Source organism: Epinephelus moara, chromosome 23 (assembly GCF_006386435.1).
Source record: "Epinephelus moara isolate mb chromosome 23, YSFRI_EMoa_1.0, whole genome shotgun sequence".
NCBI lineage: Eukaryota > Metazoa > Chordata > Actinopteri > Perciformes > Serranidae > Epinephelus > Epinephelus moara.
The window spans coordinates 28,660,293-28,679,469 of record NC_065528.1 but is presented as its reverse complement, the minus strand read 5'-3'; the positions used below and the strand labels follow the sequence as shown (position 1 = coordinate 28,679,469).

Genomic DNA, 19,177 nt, shown 5'->3' with positions numbered 1-19,177 from the left:
CCTGTCTGTCTCTGTAAGCTGAAACCATTTCCCTCAGTGGAAACAAAGATTTTATTAACTTTAATTTCACAGATAAGAAACAATAAATTGTGAAGACAATAAAGCCTCCACAAAAATAGCATTTTAAGTCTTGTGTGTGATTTATCCTGGCCTCATATGAGCAGAGGAAATCTCTGCTCGTCGCTAGGCTAATTTATACAATGTAAAATGCCATAGACTTGTGCTATTAACGTTAGCATGTTAGATTTGTTTGGAAAACGTGTTTAGTATAAGACAGTTGTTTTGTCAGTGAACCTTGTGAGTTGTAATGGAGACGAATCTTGTAACGTTACCTTTGTTAAATGTTGCTGTTGTGCCTGGCTTCATATGAGTAGAGGAAAAGTCCGCTAGCTGCTAGGCTAGTTTATACAATGTAAAATGCCATAGGCTTGTGCTAAAAACGTGCAAGGTTGCTAAATCAAGCACGACATCACTGAGGTAAGTTTGTTTTTCATGCTTTATTTATGCGTCCACAACACTGAAGTGACGTCACACTATCACAAACTTTTCGCAGGGGTTCTGTGCCCTGGTTATTCGCCTGTCCGTAAGTCGCCTGATCTCTACAGTTTAAATATTGTTTTGTTCCAGGAAAACCCCGCGTGAAGTATGAAAGATCCAAACTTTTCCTCGTTGCGATTTTCACCTTTTAATTTCTGAGGATGTGCACAAAGACGCAGCACACTAGAGGCAGCCAACATGCGCACATACTGTATATGTGTAGTTAACGGCAAGTATATCTGCAGCCTGTTCTTTGAACAGCTTGAAGTGTGTCAGATGCTTCCTGTGACCAAACCTGACACCTGAATTAGATTTTTGGCAGAGTGTGAATCTACAGGGTCTGAATGACTCTGTCTCTTTATTGCAGCCAGTCAATGATCAATTAATCGATCAAGGCTTTTTTTCTTTGTCTCCTCTGAAAGTAAACTAAACGTCTTTGGGTTTTGGACTTTTGGTACGATATGAAAGCATCAAATTGAGCTTTGGGAAACTAAGATGAGCATTTTCAGTATAAGTCAGATTAATCGATGAAGATTTTGCAGCCTGACTTTGCTTGCTTTAAAATTAAAATGTCATTTTGTCTAATGGACCTGTGCAGCTATAGTGCAGAGGTGCATTTTGACACAAAGTCCAGCTTTACAGGGTCATTAAAGCAGCTACATATGTGTAAACCAGTGTTTATCTAACCTGCAACCATCAATGAATACTCTGAGATAAACAGACCTAAATTACCAAACGTTTCCATGATTATAATCCTGATTCTTGACGTAAAACAGAGAAACTTAAAGCCCAGCTCAGATTTGTGAATGGCAGAATTATTAGTGCAAAATTTAGATGGCAGACACATCAATGTGACACAGAAACATGTAAAGATCTGCTGTAACGCGCAGCTTCAGTGTAAAGCCACATGGATTGTTCCCGTTCATTTTCATTGGTGCGACAGCTGTGTGTGTGTGTGTGTGTGTGTGTGTGTGTGTGTGTGTGTGTGTGTATGGCTTAGACACAAATGTGAATCAACCAATGCTTAGTACAGGAATTGGCAGTCAGTCTGTAAATCAGCATTTAAATTCAGTTTCTAAAAATCCTCTTAGCAAAGACTTGATGTGGAAACATTAATCGAACCAAACGGTGATGATCAGATGATCAGATGATCAGACAAGACGCAGGGACGGAGAGAAAAAACAAACGTACAAACTGTTGCATATATTCGCCACAGGAGCCTGAAGCTGTTTGTGCTATTGCTGTGTGAGCTAGTTTGGACTACAGTCTACAGTACGGAATACTGCTCCACCCAGTGTGTGTGTGTGTTTACATGCTCATAGTCTCTGTCGTAGTTATAGGAAACATCCGCCCTGGTAAAATCTGAACACTTAAAAACGTGAATACAGTCGGTGGAAATAAAACATGGTCCGTTACGAAGTTCACAGAGGAATTCAGAGGTGTAGGTGAGGTTTTAGGAGGACTGAAGCATCATAGTCACGTCACACACACACACAAAATGTAATGGTGCATTCAGGCGCTCTTTGTCAACTCTGAATGCCTGAAATCGGTTTACCGCTTATAAACTTTACTGTATTAGCTGATTTGACTTTTTTCTGGGTCAGAATTTGTTGTCGAGCCGTAACAATTATTTGATCAATAAATTAAGCAACTATTTTGGTCGTTATTTAATAACTTTAAGGCAAAACCCCCAAATAAACCTCTGGTTTTAGTCTTCGAATGTGAAAATATCTTTGATGGGGAGAGAAAACTGGACATTTTTCACTACTTCCTGACATTTCCTTTTTTGTAAGATTATTTTTGGGGCTTTTTCAGCCTTTAATTGATGGGATGGTGGTGGCGTGGGAGGCGTGCAGGTTGTAATCGAGCTGCTGGTAGCCTCTGTACATGGGGCGCCAGCTCCACCACGTGAGCTACTCAGCGTCCCTGTTTCCTGACATTTTATGGATCAAACAATTCTTTGCTTAATCTAGATCAGTCCCAAAATGTGATGATTTCTCTAGAGTACAGCATCAACACATTTTTACCTGTACTGTTGCTTTAACTTCATCACTGTGACGGAAACCTGGCAACCCACAGCCGAATATGTCCACGTACTGTACAATTAACTTCCATTTCCAGGTTAATGGTAAATATTTTTTGTCACAATATTGTCCACATTGTAATGCACAAAGGAGCTCGAGTATAACTTTGGTATATTTCAAGCTGGACACTATTTTACCGTGTTTTTGTGTCCATGTGACTCACGACAACAACTGAGACAACAATTTTTGAGACAGGGTCAATATTTAGTGAGAGTGCTGCAGCCGGCAGCAGTGAAACAAGCTGCAGTGTAAACACTCGGGGCATGTTAGCACCGTCAACGTACAGCTACTAAAAGTGTTGTTTTTATAACTGACATGTTGACAGTATTCTTCTAGGTGTCTGACAGCGTTATAGAAAGAAGGAGAGCCAAAGTGCGTCTAGCCGCCACCGGTGTGGGGTTGTACAGTTCACTGAATATTCACCAAGTTAGATGTTAAAATATGCAGGTGATGGTGATTTAAGGGCAGTTGTCACTGAAACAAAAAGGATCTTACTCTTTAACTTAAAGGTATCTCTGTATGGATCAATCTGGGCCTGTCAGTGGCAAAAACAAACACTTTAAGCGGGCATAAATATAGGGTGCACATGCTGCTCTTGATTGGTCAGAATTTCCATGTGGGAAAAATCCAGGAAGTAAAGCAAACGTTGAAGAAGAGTACACTTGCGAGATAAATGTGACACTTTCTAATGTCACAATGGAGGGACAACTACGCAGGTTGATTTTAGCGCTGCTCATCGTGGACTATATTGCTGTCATTGTTCATTTTAGTCAAACCATACAGTTTGAAAACGAGGCGCGGCTCCAACTAGAAAACAATGTTTTGATGCATTGGATGTGCGTCGACCAGTACATACTCTATTTACACCCTGCAGTGGTGTCTTTGTTGGTCCAGTTCATGTGTTGTGACATTTCTGACCCTGAATGCACCATTAACCCAAACGATGGTGTCTTATCAGAGTTTGAAAGAACATCTGGAATGATTATGAAGTTATACATTTGGTCTTCAAAAAAGACTTTGAAGGAGGCGTCGCTTGACGTGAGACACAACTTGTAATGAAAGATGTTTATAAAAATGACTGAAGTTTTACCCCCTTTTTTCCTGACAGTGGTTTAAAGATATAAATATAGTTAATCAGCAAATTAATGGCAAACACAAACATGTAAAATATAACGTTACACAGACTAGATGAGACCTACAGTATCGGGATCAAAGGGCAGATGTTTCCTTTAACTGTTGCATCATCGTCATCATCATCGTCATGTATTCTGTTGTAAGTTTAAGTGCTTGTTAATGTAAAAAGTAATGACTGTAAATGTTTATGTGCATGTAAACACACCTGTTTCATCTGCCAGCAGTGTGTCTCCAGGCAGATTTATGGCCTCAAACAGCCCATCATGATTTCTACACTGCAGCATTGTGTGTATGTGTGTGTGTGTGTGTGTGTGTGCAGTGCATTATGCTTCAGCACCAACAAGTCTTCATCCACTGGAACCATTGAGCTTCACTGGTGTTTGGTCCCAAGATCTTTCCAGTTCGCTGCAGGTCAGGTGGGAAATTCATTCAAGTTAGTGTGTGACGAGTCCGTCTCTCCGTGTAGTCCTTCCACGTGTCAAGGCCATGTCTTCCCTTCTTCCTCCTCCTCTTCCCCGTCCCGTCTTTACCTGACTTCGTGGAAGTAGAGGTTGGCACATAGACACAGCAGCACGATGGACGCCAGCATGTAGTAGATCAGATTCCTGAATTTAGGCTCCAGATCGCCCTGCCGGTACCAGAATATCTGACGGAGAGAAACAGGAATAAAACTTAAACTGATTTCATTGAAAGTTTTATATCAATAAGTGACAAAACGCTCTACTGTTCATTACAGTTTTACAAGAAACGTCAGGTGGCAATGTTGCAGGAAAAACATCAGCTTAGTGAATAAAGTCTGTCAGTCTACAGAACTCCTACCTTTCAGTTATTAGATAATTTAGACTTCTACTAAAAAATAATGTGTATTTACCAGCACTATAGTGGATCCACATGCTAACAGGATGCACACGGCAAAGAAGACATTAAGCGGTTTTGGAGGCAACGAGGGGAACACAAAAGAACTGATAACAGTCACCTGGAAGACAAAACAGGACAAACGTTAAAGACACTTTAACATGAAAAACGTTCAATTTCAAAAAGTTTCAAAAAGGTTTTAATGATCTAAGCCTAATTTTTAACTCACACCTCGAGATCTGGACAGAAAACAAGCCTCTTCCAGACATCTGAACATTTCTGACTTCATCTATCTGCTATCTGAAACAGACTTTTGCCCCTTAGACGCAGCTCCAATGCAGGCTGGCACACCTCTAGTTTGGAGAAGCAGACAGGAGTACTGACACAGAAGCTACGCAATGTACCGCTGTAAACAGGGGCAGCAACAAAATGTATTTTAGCCACCTAAAAAACACCTATAATCAGTTTAGTGTGCACTATATAGGAGAATAATTCCATTGCTTTACTGTACAGTCAGACAGACCTTTCTGACAGCGAACTGGGGCAGTTATATCGCTATATCGAGAGTCAGTGTGTAGTCACACTTTTCACTCTGAAGAAGGAGAAGTAAAAATAGCTGAGTCATTGTTTTCACCGCAGACACCCTTTCCTCATCTGTAGGCAGCCACAGTCAGATTTTATACGCTAGGAAAAGGATTCTCAACCATGGAAAACTGCTCCAATCATAATATATGTAGATCTCGTGGCGCCACAGTTCAGCCTTTAATCCTGAAACTAACACTATAAATGAGTCGAATGAGAAAATAAAACATCAGAAAATGAATTATTAAAGAGCCTTTGATGCGTTGAGTAAAGCAAATGTGCAACACGAGTGCTACGAGCTCTTTGCATAACCCTTGACTAAACTAAAATATCAGCGTGTTAGTTTTAATCGCTATAAAGGGACAAATGTCAGATCAGTTACAACCATTGGAGACTTAAAAGGTGCTCTACACACCCTATCTAATGGTAAGAGTGGAAATATAAAGCTAAACGCATTCCAAGAGCAGCACAGAAATGCCTCTACATAACTGCATTTTCAAAGTTATGGTGCAGTTCAGAACGACTTGTCCCATAACTCTTTGAGCTCATTAGTGCTCGTCTGATTGTATACGACAGCTGTGATCTCAAGCAGATACAGAAACATGTTGCTGCAACTCCTCCGGAATTTTTTTTGTTCCTGATTCCACAGAAAGATTCAGGAAGCTGCTATAAACGACTGTAGTGATTGCTTCAACTTTTATTTTGGTGCAACATCTATATTTGCTGTAGGTAGTAAAATCAGGAGGAGGTTATTTTAATAACTTCCATCTGATGCTGCGGAAGATTTGTACTCACTAAAACAACCAGAAATGTGAATCCCCCCACTGCCAGGTTGATGATTCGATCCTGTGACAGAGACAGTGAACACATCAGTTTATACAAGTCAGCATCAAATGTCCGCCATCTTTACACTCTGCAAGACACTTCAACTGCAGCCTAGTCGACAGAAGAAAATACTGGCATCGTACATTTCTGCAGACCATTAACACGTTACATTTGCACGTTTCATACATATCGCATCAACGTATCTGCAGCGACGTAGTACACAACGTCACTTAAGCCAGATGACTGCCAAGCTGCAGATCAACAAGCAACAAAACCAGGTGTGTTTTAGCAAGTCATTGCTGTTTCCAGCAGTTTTTCAGGCACCAAATGTAGGTGGGATGCTTTTCAACCCCCAAACAAGGGTGTTGTTTAGTGACCTGTCGCTGTTTTTCTTGCAGCTTTTCACCCTACTAACATGGGTGCTTTTGAGTGACCCATTGCTGTTTGTCCTGCGGCTTTTTAGCCCCCGTACATAGGTGTCTTTTAGTGACCCTTTGCAATTTTTTGAGATGCTTTTCAGCCCCCAAACGAAGGTGTTGTTAAGCAGCCTGTCGCTGTTTTCCAGTGGCTTTTCAGGTCCTAAACGAGGGTGTTTTTTGGTGACCTGTCGCTGTTTTTCAGCTCCCTAACGAGGGCTTTTTAGTGACTAGTTGTTTTCCTTTGAATTTTCAGCCTCCAAATGTGTTTTTTTGTGACTCGTCTCGACTGTTTTTCCTGCAGTTTTTTAGCCCCCAGTTGTGGGTGTTTTTTAGCAACCCCTCACTGGTTTTCCTCCTGCTTTTCCTGGTTTTTCTCCTGCTTTTCAGCCCCAAAACTGCTGTTTTATTTTCTTTTAGGGACACATTGCAGTTCCCAGCAGCTTTTCAGCTGTGGTGAACTCTCACTTGCAGTTTTCAGCTCCCAAACAAAGATGTTTTGTAGCAACCCATCGCTGTTTTCCAGCGTCTTTTCCGCCCCCAAACAAGGGTGTTGTTTAGTGACCTGTCGCTGTTTTTCCTGCAGCTTTTTAGCCCCCTAACATGGATGCATTTTAGTGACTTGTTGCTGTTTTACTTTGGCCTCTTAGCCCCCAAATGTGGGTGTTTTTAGGAACCTCTCACTATTTTTCCTGCTGCTTTTTAGCCCCGAAACGTGGGTGTCTTAGTGACCTGTTGCTCTTTTTCCAGAGGCCATTAAGCCCCCAAACCTGGGTGGGGTTTTTTTGCGGTCCATGTTTTTTTTTTTCAGCAGCTTTGAACCCCATCAAATGTGGGTAATTTTAGTGACCAGACGCTGTTTTTCCTGCGACATTTTAGCCTATAAACACGGGTGTTTTTTAGTTACCAGTCCTTTTTTTCCAGCGGGGATACTGCCACGAAAAGCAGTTGTTTTTTCCTAAGACATTACTGTTTATCCAGCAAAGATTTGGCCCCAATGTGGGGTATTTTCAGCCTAAACATGATCTTTTTATTAACCTTAACTAAATGTATTTTGGTGCCTAGTCCTAACTACACATTAACCACAGTGTTGTTGAAACAAAGTTTCAGCGTGTCCACCACATAATAAAGTGCAAATGTAACTGTGGTTTGCAGAAATGTGCAATCACATTTTTTTCTGCCAGTTGGCTTGATTACTGTCTGTGTATCCAAAGCCCTGATGTATCATTCCTGAATCAAACCAGTTTTAAAAGTTTACACAACATGCTCCTACCCGTGCAGAGGTCTCCCCAAACAGAGGTCTGTTGTCCAGGCCACTCGTGCCGTACGTCCTGGTGGTGAAGTCATCCATGGTCGGCTTGGCAGACACCAACGCTCAGCACCGACCACTTGCCTCTCAGCAGTGCCGCCTCCTGGTGACACCGGGCCAGTGCTGCATGCTAGCTAGCTAGCTTCCAGCTGCCTCCCTCTGCACAGTGTCAGGGAAGCTGTCAGTGTCAACAGAGTGTTGGGGACATCACGGAGCGTGACTCTGATGGCCAGGTGGGTTACCTTATCTGTGAACAGCACAGTCACAAACAGGAAAGGCTTACAAAAGGTGAACATGACAGTCAGACAGCTAAAACTCCCTTAAAATGTCACCAGGGTTTCCTGCAACATCCTGCCTTTATTGTAAAACTATAAAAATCCTGTGCTCCATTGTGTCCCCATTTAACTTCACTAAGGTTAAACCAATAAAAAGTCCAAACACAACAGCACATGCTGTTAAAATCTAAACAAAAAACAAAGAATCTTAAAGTTCTGGTTACACAAGAGCAGCATTTAAATTCTTGTAAATTAGAAATCACACAAATAATATATTACTTAATAGTGTTTTTTATAAATAAGGACGTTTCTCTGACAGATGACGGCGGTTTTCTTTGTGTGGAGGTTAAACTCTGCTGATTAACACACAACAGAAAACAGATTTATATCGTTTCTCATTTGGCTTCACTTCCTCTTTTTTCAGGTGCGATAAAAACCACAAGTCAGTTCCATCTCTCAGAAAAACGAGTAGCGGTGATGATGATAGCGGTTTGAAAGAGGAAGCTGAAATCAAAACAAAGTCTGACTTCATACTGCGTCAACGTCAGTGTAAAAGTCTTACAAGTTTTTCCTGTTTAGCAGTTTGGTGACACCAAAGTCTGAACATGGAATTTCCAACCCTTATATTTTACAGTAGATAATGTATTTTAAAAGAGAACCATCACTTATTGCCTCATCTAGGATCGATAGTATTACGTAAATAGAAATACAGATATTTTTTACTTCAACAACATGCAGAGGATGTTAAAGAACTTTGCCGTAAGTCTTCATTTCATGCTGTGTACACACCCAACAACCTCCACTTATAACAAACAACCTGAGCTTATTTATTCAAGAAAAACCTTAAGGTTATTTTACAGCAAGTGTTAAAGAGTCCTCGGAGTAAGCAACCCCGAGCAGTTTGAGTTTGAGAGCCGTGATCTAATGCAATAAATGTGCAGAACAAGCTGTGAGATACATTCTGCTATTGTATACTCTGATTTTTAATATTGCCAAACTTCCCTGGAGAATTTTAAAGTTTCTCTGTCTGATTACAACTCTCAGAAATCCATGATATGTCAGAAACGACACAACCTGACCACAGACAGCATTATTAGCTCAAAGCAGCAAAGGCGGGGGAAAGGTTAAGGTTCAGCTTCGTCGTTACAAACCGACGCACATCCCATTTCAGTTCTGCACAGCTGGTGGCATCTATGTTCACACACTTTAAGCAGAACCAACAAAACCAGTCTCCTAATCTGATCCTCTTCAGGGACGATTATGACATATTAACTGTACAGGAAACGTCACAGGAGGAGTGGGGATGATAAAACCTCTATAAAGATTAAATATACTTCTCTAACATTAGTTTCACACCATGTCTTCACGCAAGGTTAAACAACCACTCTCACAAAAAACAACGGCAGCTGCGGCTGCTGCTTCCTTTCTGGGTCAGAAGGCAGCAGGAAAGGAAATAAAACCCTCGCAGAGCTTTCTCAGCAGAAAACACACGGTGGAAAACAAGAGCTTCATTATAAACTAGCATAAAACTGGCCTAAAGCTACATTCTTGCAGAGCCTTGTGATTCNTTGCGGATCAGTTTGTTGAGTCTGTTGGCGTCCGCCACCCTCAGCCTGCTGCCCCAGCACACAACAGCATAGAGGATAGCACTGGCCACCACAGACTCACAGATTCACTAGGCTTCTTAAAAAGAGACCCCACGACTTAACTGAGCTAAGAAGACAAATATTTGTTTCACATGTGAGCCAACAGTAGAAACCAGGGTGAAATGACACCTTGAGAAAACCCTGAAAATGTATATGTACAAATATATAAATAAATATAGCAGGTAAATAAAAAATATCTGACAAATGTCTTCACCCTTTGAAACCTGAGCAGAAAAATTAAATTACAATTAAAAATTAAAGAAAATTAAAAAAAAGAGAGAAAGTGACCTAGAAAGAGTGCTTAGAAATTTTAATAATTCTGTACCGTAATTTTAAACATGAAATAATAATTATTATATTTAGTTTTTCCCTAGCTGTCTTCTTTTTTCCCTTTTTAAATAAAAAAATATATCAATATATTTATTTATTTGCATTTTTTGCAACTTGTCTTTGAAGACAATTGCACCAATTTGATCAAGATTCAAAGCTTTAAATACTTAAAGACGTCCGAAAACAGCACAAGAAAAGTGATGTCGCTGCTTGTTTCAAAGGCTCAATCTGTTGCTCAATAAATCAACTAATGCAGACTTTTATCGTCAGTTAATGTGATTATTTTCTTGATTAATTGAAAATCATTTAGACTGTGAAACATTGAAAACTGCTCTTACCAGTTCAGAAGTGTGTCAGAAACCCAAATATATTTAGTTTATACACCCAAATATCTGAAGAACACTGCAAAATTCAAATATGTTAAATTTACTATCATATTAAACAACTTAAATCACCACGTATTCACAATTAAAAAGCTTAAACCTGTGATTTCTTGGCATTTCTGCGTAAAAAATTACTATAACAATTAGCTGATCATCAAAATAGTTGCCGTCAATCAACTAATTGATTAATCCACGAGCTCTACAACCAATTCTGACAAAGAAGTAGATACAAATCAGATTAAATATAATAAGATTTAGCAATTTAGGATACTTTAATGACTTCTGCATCTTGTAGAGACCTGCAGACACCCTGGTTTAAGGTGTATTTCAACCACTTTTTCAATAGTGTCAACATACAGTACCATATGTCCCCTCACCTGGGTGCAGAGGCAGTCAGGACTGATCACTGTAAATACATTACAGACTAGAATAAAAAGTTTTATAGGTAAATATCAATGAGTATATCAGCAGCAAGCTTGCCTTACTGTAAGATACTGTCCTGCTGCAGTCCAAACAAACAATACCAGCATGTTTTCAGGAAGTTAAGAGATAAAATCAGCTGCAAACACCTGACTGTCAACATGAAACATGACAATAACCCTGGCAGTGACATTTCTGTGACAGCCACCATTTATCTTGGTTAGTAAATAGCTTACCTTGCTAGCAGCAGCGAAGCAAATACCTTTAAGTTTAACCCAAACAGCTTGTTAGCCATGTAAGTTATAGCCAGAGGGTAAACGTCACCTAACCATATGTTACCGTTAAGTGGACACTTAGCCGAAAACACCCATTTTAAGGTGTTATTAAAACACAGCACACATAAAAAGACGAATATAAACGACAACAATAAAGCTACCTCCACTCTTGTTAGCTAACTTGAGCTTTGCCCGATACAAGGCCAACTGTAAAGCAGGTTGCTAACGAAGCTAAGCTAACAAACCACAACTGTGGAGAAGCGTCGACAGATTTATATAAAAGCTGATGAACAAGGTGATAATGTGGTGTTTGTGTCGTGTGTTTTTAGCAGCACACTTGCCTCACAGCCTCCGTGTTGACTCCGCTGGAAACATAACTTCACAAAACAGGGTCGAGTATGAATTAAAGGGAATAAGCCCGGTAGCTTCAGTTCAAGCTGTTAAAGGCGAGGTCCGTTACTGTTGAGCCGACACGACCGGTGTGACTGGTTCACTGACGCACACAGGCCAAAGCTCATTCAGAAAACAGGCCATTTAACAGTGGATGCTAATGTTTTATGACTCACTAAGGACTCATCTCTCCTGTTGTACTACATCACAGGGGCGTTTCTAGGATTTAAGGACATGGGGGCCTGGCCCAGACATCTGTAGGGGGGTCCAGGGGGATCATTCACCTTTCCCCGCCAGAGTATTACTTTTAAGTTGCCAGCCACCCCAGCACTTTTGATCACTAATCTTTCAAGACCCAGAGAATAAAAGACAAAGCTTGTAAGACAGCCATTTTCAAGAACAAAATCAATTTCATGTTAACATGAATTATCATGTTTTTTTGTTTTTTCTCATTTCCTTTTGTGGATTTGAATTGTGTAAATAATAATAAAAGTAAAGAAATAAATAATAATATTCTGTTTGAGGTATAGCGGAACATGTTGTCACGTTCAGTGTCAATACTGCTGTCTCCCTCTACTCTGTGGTCGTCTTGTCCGTGTGCCACTGTCGCCATCATGGAGATCCCGTTTCATCCAAATCGTATTCAGAATATTGATCAAAACAGGAATTGTCGGAGTCGGACTCCATCATCATCTCCAGGCTTGTGGAACCGTAAACTTTTCCATCTGTGCCGGCATTTTCACACAGTTTACAAGCTGCTGCTGTTTTTACGGTTTCCAGCTGATCTTCTTTGTTTGTTTTTGGACTTGGCAGTGTTGTTCTATTTCACAAGATGAGCAACAGCGCCCCCTATCTTATAACAGCGAAAACACAGATTGCCAGCATATCTCATCAATAGCGGGCATAGTGTTAATGAACAAGCTCTATTTTTGTGTGTTACAGTCTCCAAATAAGGCATTAAAGGACTTCGATCAGCGCTGGTAAAACATTTTTAACGTGAGGCTTTGACTGTGTCTCTGTTGCTACTGAACCTTAGTATGTGTCCATTATGAGGAATTACAGGACACACTGTGGCCTCTCAGGCTTGATGACATGGCCAAACCCAAGTATGAGGCTGAATGTACTAAACCAGTAGTTTTCAAACTTTTGGGGCCAAGGCACACCACAGGGTAAGTCAAAATCTCAAGGCACACCTGTATTTATATCTGAGCACAATAGCTTTTATAACGTGTGTTATCACTCCTATCACAACATAAGACATTAAAAATAATAAAGAATAAGACAGGTAGCTTTCATGATACTGTCTACTTTCTCTTTTCTTTTGGTGGTAGGTCGTCTTCGCTGGTGCTTTGTTGTAATTTGCTCCATACTGTATTAAACTGTGTGGACCTTGAACCAATGACTGAGGAGAAATCTGGACCCTGTGGCTGCACCACTGATGTAAACCCACACTCAACTGAGGAGTTGTAAAGACAGTTAAGACAGTTTTGTTCTGCTAAAAGTGCAGTGCAGTGTCGGAGCACATTTGGCACCCTATAGGCAAGCTTATCCCCCCTTCGGGTGACGCCCCAGACGGCTGCTCATGTCTCATATAGGAAGATTCATCACTGGCAGTACAAGAGTAAGAGTGCATTAAATAATCAAAGTTCTGAATGGAGTTTGGTGTAACCCACTGTTTTTGGTGTTTTTAAAACACACCAAAATGGTTTGTACCTACCAACTGCTATTTTTTAGGAATAACAACAACATGACATACATTAAAACAAAAAAGATCGAGCTCTGGACGGAGGAGTAGTGGTGGCTGATGAGGTGGGTATACCCCGTATACCTGCGTATAGCCTCCACTACACCTCTGGTTCTAGTGCACTTTTTTCAGGGACAAACACCGTAGCTTTATAAACTCGCACAAGCATATTAAATCATAATCAGTGTTTTAGTTTTCTACAGCTTCTAAGAATAAAAAACACATGCCATACATTGAAAGAAAAGCTCAAGCTTGAGTCAGTTGTAGTCAGTATTCTCTGGTTGTACGTTCAATGAGAATAAAACTAATATAGACTGTAACCCACATTATGCTATGTGATTTAATTGCCACCCAATTTTTAAGAATTAGAAGTGGCCTGACATAATCCAAAAAGAATGAATATAATGTAAATATAATCTAATTTTGAATTACTCACCTGCGTTGCTGTCTCAGAGCTGCCTGTGGTGCAGCGTTCACATCAGTTTGTCGTATATATCTCTATGCAGCACAGCAGGGTCAACTTTCTGTCTAATTACAAGTTAATAAAGCTTAAATCTCTCATTCCACAAGCAGTGAAGTAAAGCGCTATGTTCTTGATCTAGAGGGGGAAAAAACTCCAGTGGGGTCCTTGCGTAATCCCACCCCTCATGTTACCATCACATGAGGAAAGTGTGACGGGCCCAGCAGTTAATCCCAGCGAAAGAAACACTTGAGTCACATTTTTAAACAGGTCATGAATGTTACAGTGAGTGGGCATGAAATCACTCCTTATTAAACCCTTAATGTAGGGGGGGGAAAAGTTTGGTTGCTGCAATGATGTAATTAAAACTGAAGTATTACTAAACTCTTGAAAGTGATCTCATTAAACCCTGTTCAGTGCTACATGACACAACCTCAGGCAAACATGACTTATTTAAGTTCAGCTCAACTGCAACTACAGAGTGAATATGAATAATAAAAAATCTAATTTTAGGAACAACCTTTTGCTGCAACAAACTTCAGTAAGATTTACAGAGTAAATTGTCATGAGTTCTCTCTCATGTTGCAGACAAGTGGAGCGGGCAGATCCATCCTCCACCTGGCTTATCTGACTCCCCATGTGGGTCAGACGTTTCTCCATTTTCTCCACAGATTGCTCCAGGGAGATCATAGCCGATGTCTTTGCCGTCAGATTCTCGTTATTCTCCCGTCTGAACGTTTTGAGCTTGCACAGAATTGCTGCACTCAAATTGTCGTCCTCTTCCAGTCCCGGCTCTAAGCTAACATTAGCGCTAGCATTAGCCTCTCCGAGTTTGTTGGAAGAAGTTCAATTTTATATCTTTGCTTTTCCCTGTCGGAAGACTTTTGTTTTTTCTTTCAGATTTTGGCATTTGACATTCTGGCATTAAAAATCAGCCTTACGCCACTCTTGACTCGATAATTTTTGGGCAGGAAGGTGGAATTGGGTTTGGGTAGGTCGCCGCTTCACTGATGAGCAGCCGCCATGTCAGTTGCCAGGACTGGAAGCCTACAAAATAACTCTGTTTTGGTAAATATTTTATTGTCCCACATTAACAAGGTGACGAAAACATAATTTTTCCACCTCAGAAGCACAGCGAAGGTACGACCATTTCTGAATGAATAAGATGCAGAGGAATTGATTCACGCCTTTATTTCAAGCCAACTTGCTCACTCAGAACTCTGCAGCTCGGCTATGAACCAGAAGCAAGAGGAGAGAGCACATCAGGCCAGTCTGAGCTGCTCTGCACTGACTTCCTGTTACAATTAGAATTGATTTTAAGCTCCTCCTCCTTGTATACAAAGCCCTACATGGGCTGGGACTGAGCTACAATGCTAACTTCCTTGTTAACTATTTGCCTCTAAGAACACTGTGATCATCTGCTGCTGGTTTATTGGAGGTTCTCAGAAACAGCCAGAAGAAGATCGGGGAAGCAGTCTTTGTCAGTGACGCCCCAAAGCTATGGAGCACACTACCTATTGATATCAGGGAAGCTAGCTCGCTAAATATTTTTAAAAGAAAGCTAAAAACATATCTGTTCACTTTAGCCTTTTACTAGCTCTGACGTCCCGATACAGGTCTGAAACTCTTTTTACGCTTCACGCTGCTGCAACTCTTTAAATCTTACTTGATTTTATGCTGCATTTATTGTATGTAAGTAAAGTTTATTATTATTATTGAAACAGATTTTGTGCTTTATGCATAGGAGGTATCGGCCGTAGATATGTTTGCCGTCTCTCAAATATGATGGGACTAGATTGGCACTTGGCTTGTGGTGCTCAAAGCTCCAGAAAAAAACAAACTCAACATCAATGTCTCTTTCCAGAAATCATGACTTGGTTAACTCAAGATAATCCAAAGACGTTGTTGTGAGCAGTTTCATGTAGGAACTATTTTCTCTCTACAGAACTACAGCCATCACCTGTATCACCATGCATCCTCTTTGGCTGACCTGGTGTGTGAGCGGGAACTGCCCATTGGTTTGACAGCCCATTGGTTCGACATCCCATTGTTCCGACCATATTAAACTCACTGTTCCGAAGTCTATTCCGAAATCATCATGATGCCCTGTGGTTAAGGTCTGGTTAGGTTTAGGCACAAAAACCACTTGGTTAGGGTCAGGAAAAGATCATGGTGTGGGTTAAAATGAAAAAGAAAGTGACAAACACATAAGCCGTGAGCCTGCTCCGCCTCAAGCCGGTCGCGGCGCACCATACGCCCGCCGCGAGCCGTTCAGCACCGCGGACAGTCGGACTAATGGGATGTCGAACCAATGACATGGACCCGTGTGAGCTAACTCTGTGGTGCTAGTTAAGCTAGCAGTAGATGCCAAGTTCCTTCTCCTTTTCTTTTAATACATATCCTTCTCATAAACCCTCTTCTGTTTGTCATATTGTAAGTGCAGGGTTTTTATGAAATCCATCACTGCTGTGGCTCCTGAAGTTGCTCTTGTTTCATTAGGCACCAAGTTAGTCAAATTATCTCAAAACGTTACTCATAGCAGATGATATCGTACACATTAGTCTTTCCATTTCCATTTTCATTCTTCCTTTTCTGCTGGTGTTAGACAAAAACTCACCTTCTCAATAAAAAACACAACAGAAGCACCTACAGGCAACTTAAGTATCTGTATTAGTCCAGTTTTTCTTTCATCCAACCAAATACTTTACAACACAAACATTTCACTGTCAAAATACAAATCAGTAACAGCACCACACTCGACACTAGCAACAGCGCGATCACATCAATGGAGTGGTACTGAATCCAGGACATCTTGTAAGCATCGGTCTTTAAGTGAGCAGCTCCCTTGTGTCTCATGACAAACTCGATCCAGAACATGGCTCGGTCCAGAGGCTTCATGGGCTGATCTCTATGCAGCCTGGAGAGCTCCTGCATATTCTCCCTGTAGGACGGCTCATAAAGCACCGCCTTCAGCGCCTCCAGGAAGTTGTCTTTGTTCAGCGTGCCAATGTCCATCACTTTGGCAACACCCCTCGCTCTCATCCTGAACAGGTTATCATCCTGGTCAAACATCAGAGGAAGGCCAACGATGGGAACTCCGTGGTAGATGGCCTCTTGAACACCATTGGTGCCTCCGTGGGCCACAAACACTCTGGTCTTTGGGTGTCCTAGGAGGTCATTTTGGGGCAGCCAGTCCAGCAGTAGGGTGTTGTTGCCCAGGGTGGACGGTCTCTTCCCAGCATGCTTCCAGATGACCCTCTGAGGTAACTGGGCAAAAGCAGCAGCCACATGTTCTGCTATATCCTCAGGAAGAGTCCCCACCAAGGTCCCCAAGCTCATAATAATGACTCCATGCTCTGCAGAGCTCTGGACAAAGTCCTCCAGATGCTGAGGAAGCGGCTTAGAGGGTTTACACTGAAAGCCGCTCATGTAGACAACGTTGGGCATGGTGGGACGAGGGAACTCAAAGGTGAAGTCAGTTCTCATCAACCAAATATCTGCTGCCTGAACGAGGTCATTATAGTGGACATCAGGACCAAAATGACGGTGGACAAATGGTGTGTAGAGAGACTCATGCATTGTTGCCTGGTTTTTAAGTACAAGTAAGGCTAAGACAACATTTTTTACCCTTTGCCAAAAAGTCATTTTATCAGTCAGTTCAGCGCCTGGTATGGGAACATATGAGAGGGGAGAGGGGGCAATTGTGCCATGTCCTTCTCCTAAGATTGTCCATCGTACATTAAAGACCAAAGGCACACCCAACCGATGAGCCAGAAGAACCCCTCCACCGAAGCAGGGGTCAGTCAGAACAACATCGTATTTGGCCTCCTGCAAGAACTGCATCAGTTTAACATCCTCAAATATCTCTTCCATTAGATCAACTATAGCTTTGTTAGCATCATACAACATTTTCATAGTCTCCTCTCCAGCTCTGAAAAATGCAGTAGTTGAAATGTGAAAGTCCCGTCGGTATTGTAGCATTCTTGTCATGAAATGATCAAAGAAGCTTGCATCATGTTCAGTAACATCACCAAGGTCGATTAACTGGTAGAGATGGGACTCTGCTTTGATGAACCAGCTGTTTCTGGGCCGGATCACTGTGATCTCGTGACCTCTAGAGTGCAGCTCCTGGATGAGGACCTTCATGTTGACCCAGTGGCTCCCATCCACAGGGACAACCAGGACTTTCCCTCCATCAGCACTGGGAAGAGAGCAGAGCAGTGCAGCCAGTGTCACCAGTCTCAACTGGATCATCTCTCAGGTGAAGCTGAAATCACAAAAACAACGATGAGGTACAATGGTGACGAGAGATGGTAACAATTAATCAACAATCGATTAACTGGTTCAGAATTTGCTCGAGCGTGTAAAATTTCGTAAACAATGTAGTCTTCTATTAGACTCTTGCTGTCAGTAGAATGGTGTATTTTCAAAGCATTTTCCAATGACTAGCATTTGCAACCAGTGGGCACAATGTAACTATTTTACGACAAGGCAGCCATCTTGGGGTCAGAAGAAAAGCACAGAGTTGGCATTGAAAAATGAAGCGGGCAGTATGTGGGACCATTTTGAGCTGAAAGAAGAAAATGCCACCTGCAAACACTGTGATTTTGTGTTCAAATATAACACAGCGATAGCAACATTACCTCTACCATTTAAATGATATTCATTCAGGTGCAATGACTCGATCCTCACATCGTCTCAGCAACAGCAACCCACCATTACCTCAGTGTTTGCATGGAAGAGCTGCAGTCTGGTGCTGTAGCCCCATGCCAAGAAGCTGGACATGGCACTCAGCGCCTGCGGACCAGTGGAAGTCAGCAGAACCATCAAGGCTCCACCACTACATTGAAGACCCCACAGATGTTCCCGGCCTGCACCTGCACCGAAAGCAATGGATGACCCTTAACCACCTGAGGACAGGCGTAGGACGCTTTGGGGCAGCAATGCGAAAATGGGGTCTTGTGGAAAGTGCCCACTGTGAATGCAGCGATCCACTACAAACTGGAGCATGTAATAACCAGCAGCCCCAGTCACCGGCCACTGAATGGCGACCATGGTCTAACTGACCTGGTCGATGAACAACCCATACTGATGCTGAACAGTATGGTGGACAGCCAAGGATTTCGCACCTGATGATGCACCTGCTTGAACCAGCATACCATATTCCATCCCGAGGCACAATTACCTCATGCATTGAGACCACGCACAAGGAGATGGCTAGACTGCCTTAAAGGGAAATTTTGTTTTATTTCAACCTGTCTCCTATCGTCCTAAACTTGTTTTAAGTGATTAGTGACATAAAAATAATAGTTAGCATGTTAGCCGTTAGCCTAGATACAGCTGGGGCGCATAGTAGCGTCAGACCTGTTAAAATGTAAGTGAACGGGCAACCTTCAAGTGCAAAGTTAGTCCACTAAACAAGCTTTTTTTCCACAAAGACTGCCTCATATCGTTAGGATAAATGTCAGAGAACATATAGAAAACGACATGTAAACGTGTTGTCTTACCTTAC

The 19,177-nt window shown here is 41.7% G+C and overlaps 2 protein-coding genes and 1 long non-coding RNA gene across 4 annotated transcripts in view; 1 reads left to right on the top strand and 2 right to left on the bottom strand.

Annotated features, from left to right (window-relative positions):
- The window catches only part of LOC126384937 (uncharacterized), a 35,767-nt gene extending 33,621 nt beyond the window's left edge, over positions 1-2,146 (top strand). Inside the window, exon 2 of the long non-coding RNA XR_007569366.1 lies at positions 383-2,146. This is a non-coding gene — a long non-coding RNA (uncharacterized LOC126384937). The remainder of the gene's footprint in view (positions 1-382) is intronic.
- On the bottom strand, positions 1,482-11,351 carry tmem243b (transmembrane protein 243, mitochondrial b). Of its 2 annotated transcripts, none has more exons than XM_050036383.1 (5): positions 11,033-11,351; positions 7,707-7,989; positions 5,988-6,038; positions 4,627-4,731; positions 1,482-4,401 (listed from the first exon to the last, which is right to left on the bottom strand). In XM_050036383.1, exons 2-5 carry the CDS (start codon positions 7,782-7,784, stop codon positions 4,282-4,284), a joined length of 354 nt encoding a protein of 117 aa, XP_049892340.1. In that variant the 5' UTR covers positions 7,785-7,989; positions 11,033-11,351; the 3' UTR covers positions 1,482-4,281. The 2 variants fall into 2 exon arrangements, with proteins under 2 accessions (XP_049892340.1, XP_049892341.1); XM_050036384.1 differs by lacking the exon at positions 11,033-11,351 and adding an exon at positions 9,361-9,491.
- Positions 11,352-16,312: 4,961 nt separating this feature from the next.
- The window catches only part of LOC126385119 (UDP-glucuronosyltransferase 2B17-like), a 6,076-nt gene continuing 3,211 nt past the window's right edge, over positions 16,313-19,177 (bottom strand). The window contains exon 2 of the mRNA XM_050036657.1: positions 16,313-17,932. Within this exon, the coding sequence (XP_049892614.1) occupies positions 16,336-17,919 (1,584 nt within the window). The 5' untranslated portion in view covers positions 17,920-17,932 and the 3' untranslated portion in view covers positions 16,313-16,335. The remainder of the gene's footprint in view (positions 17,933-19,177) is intronic.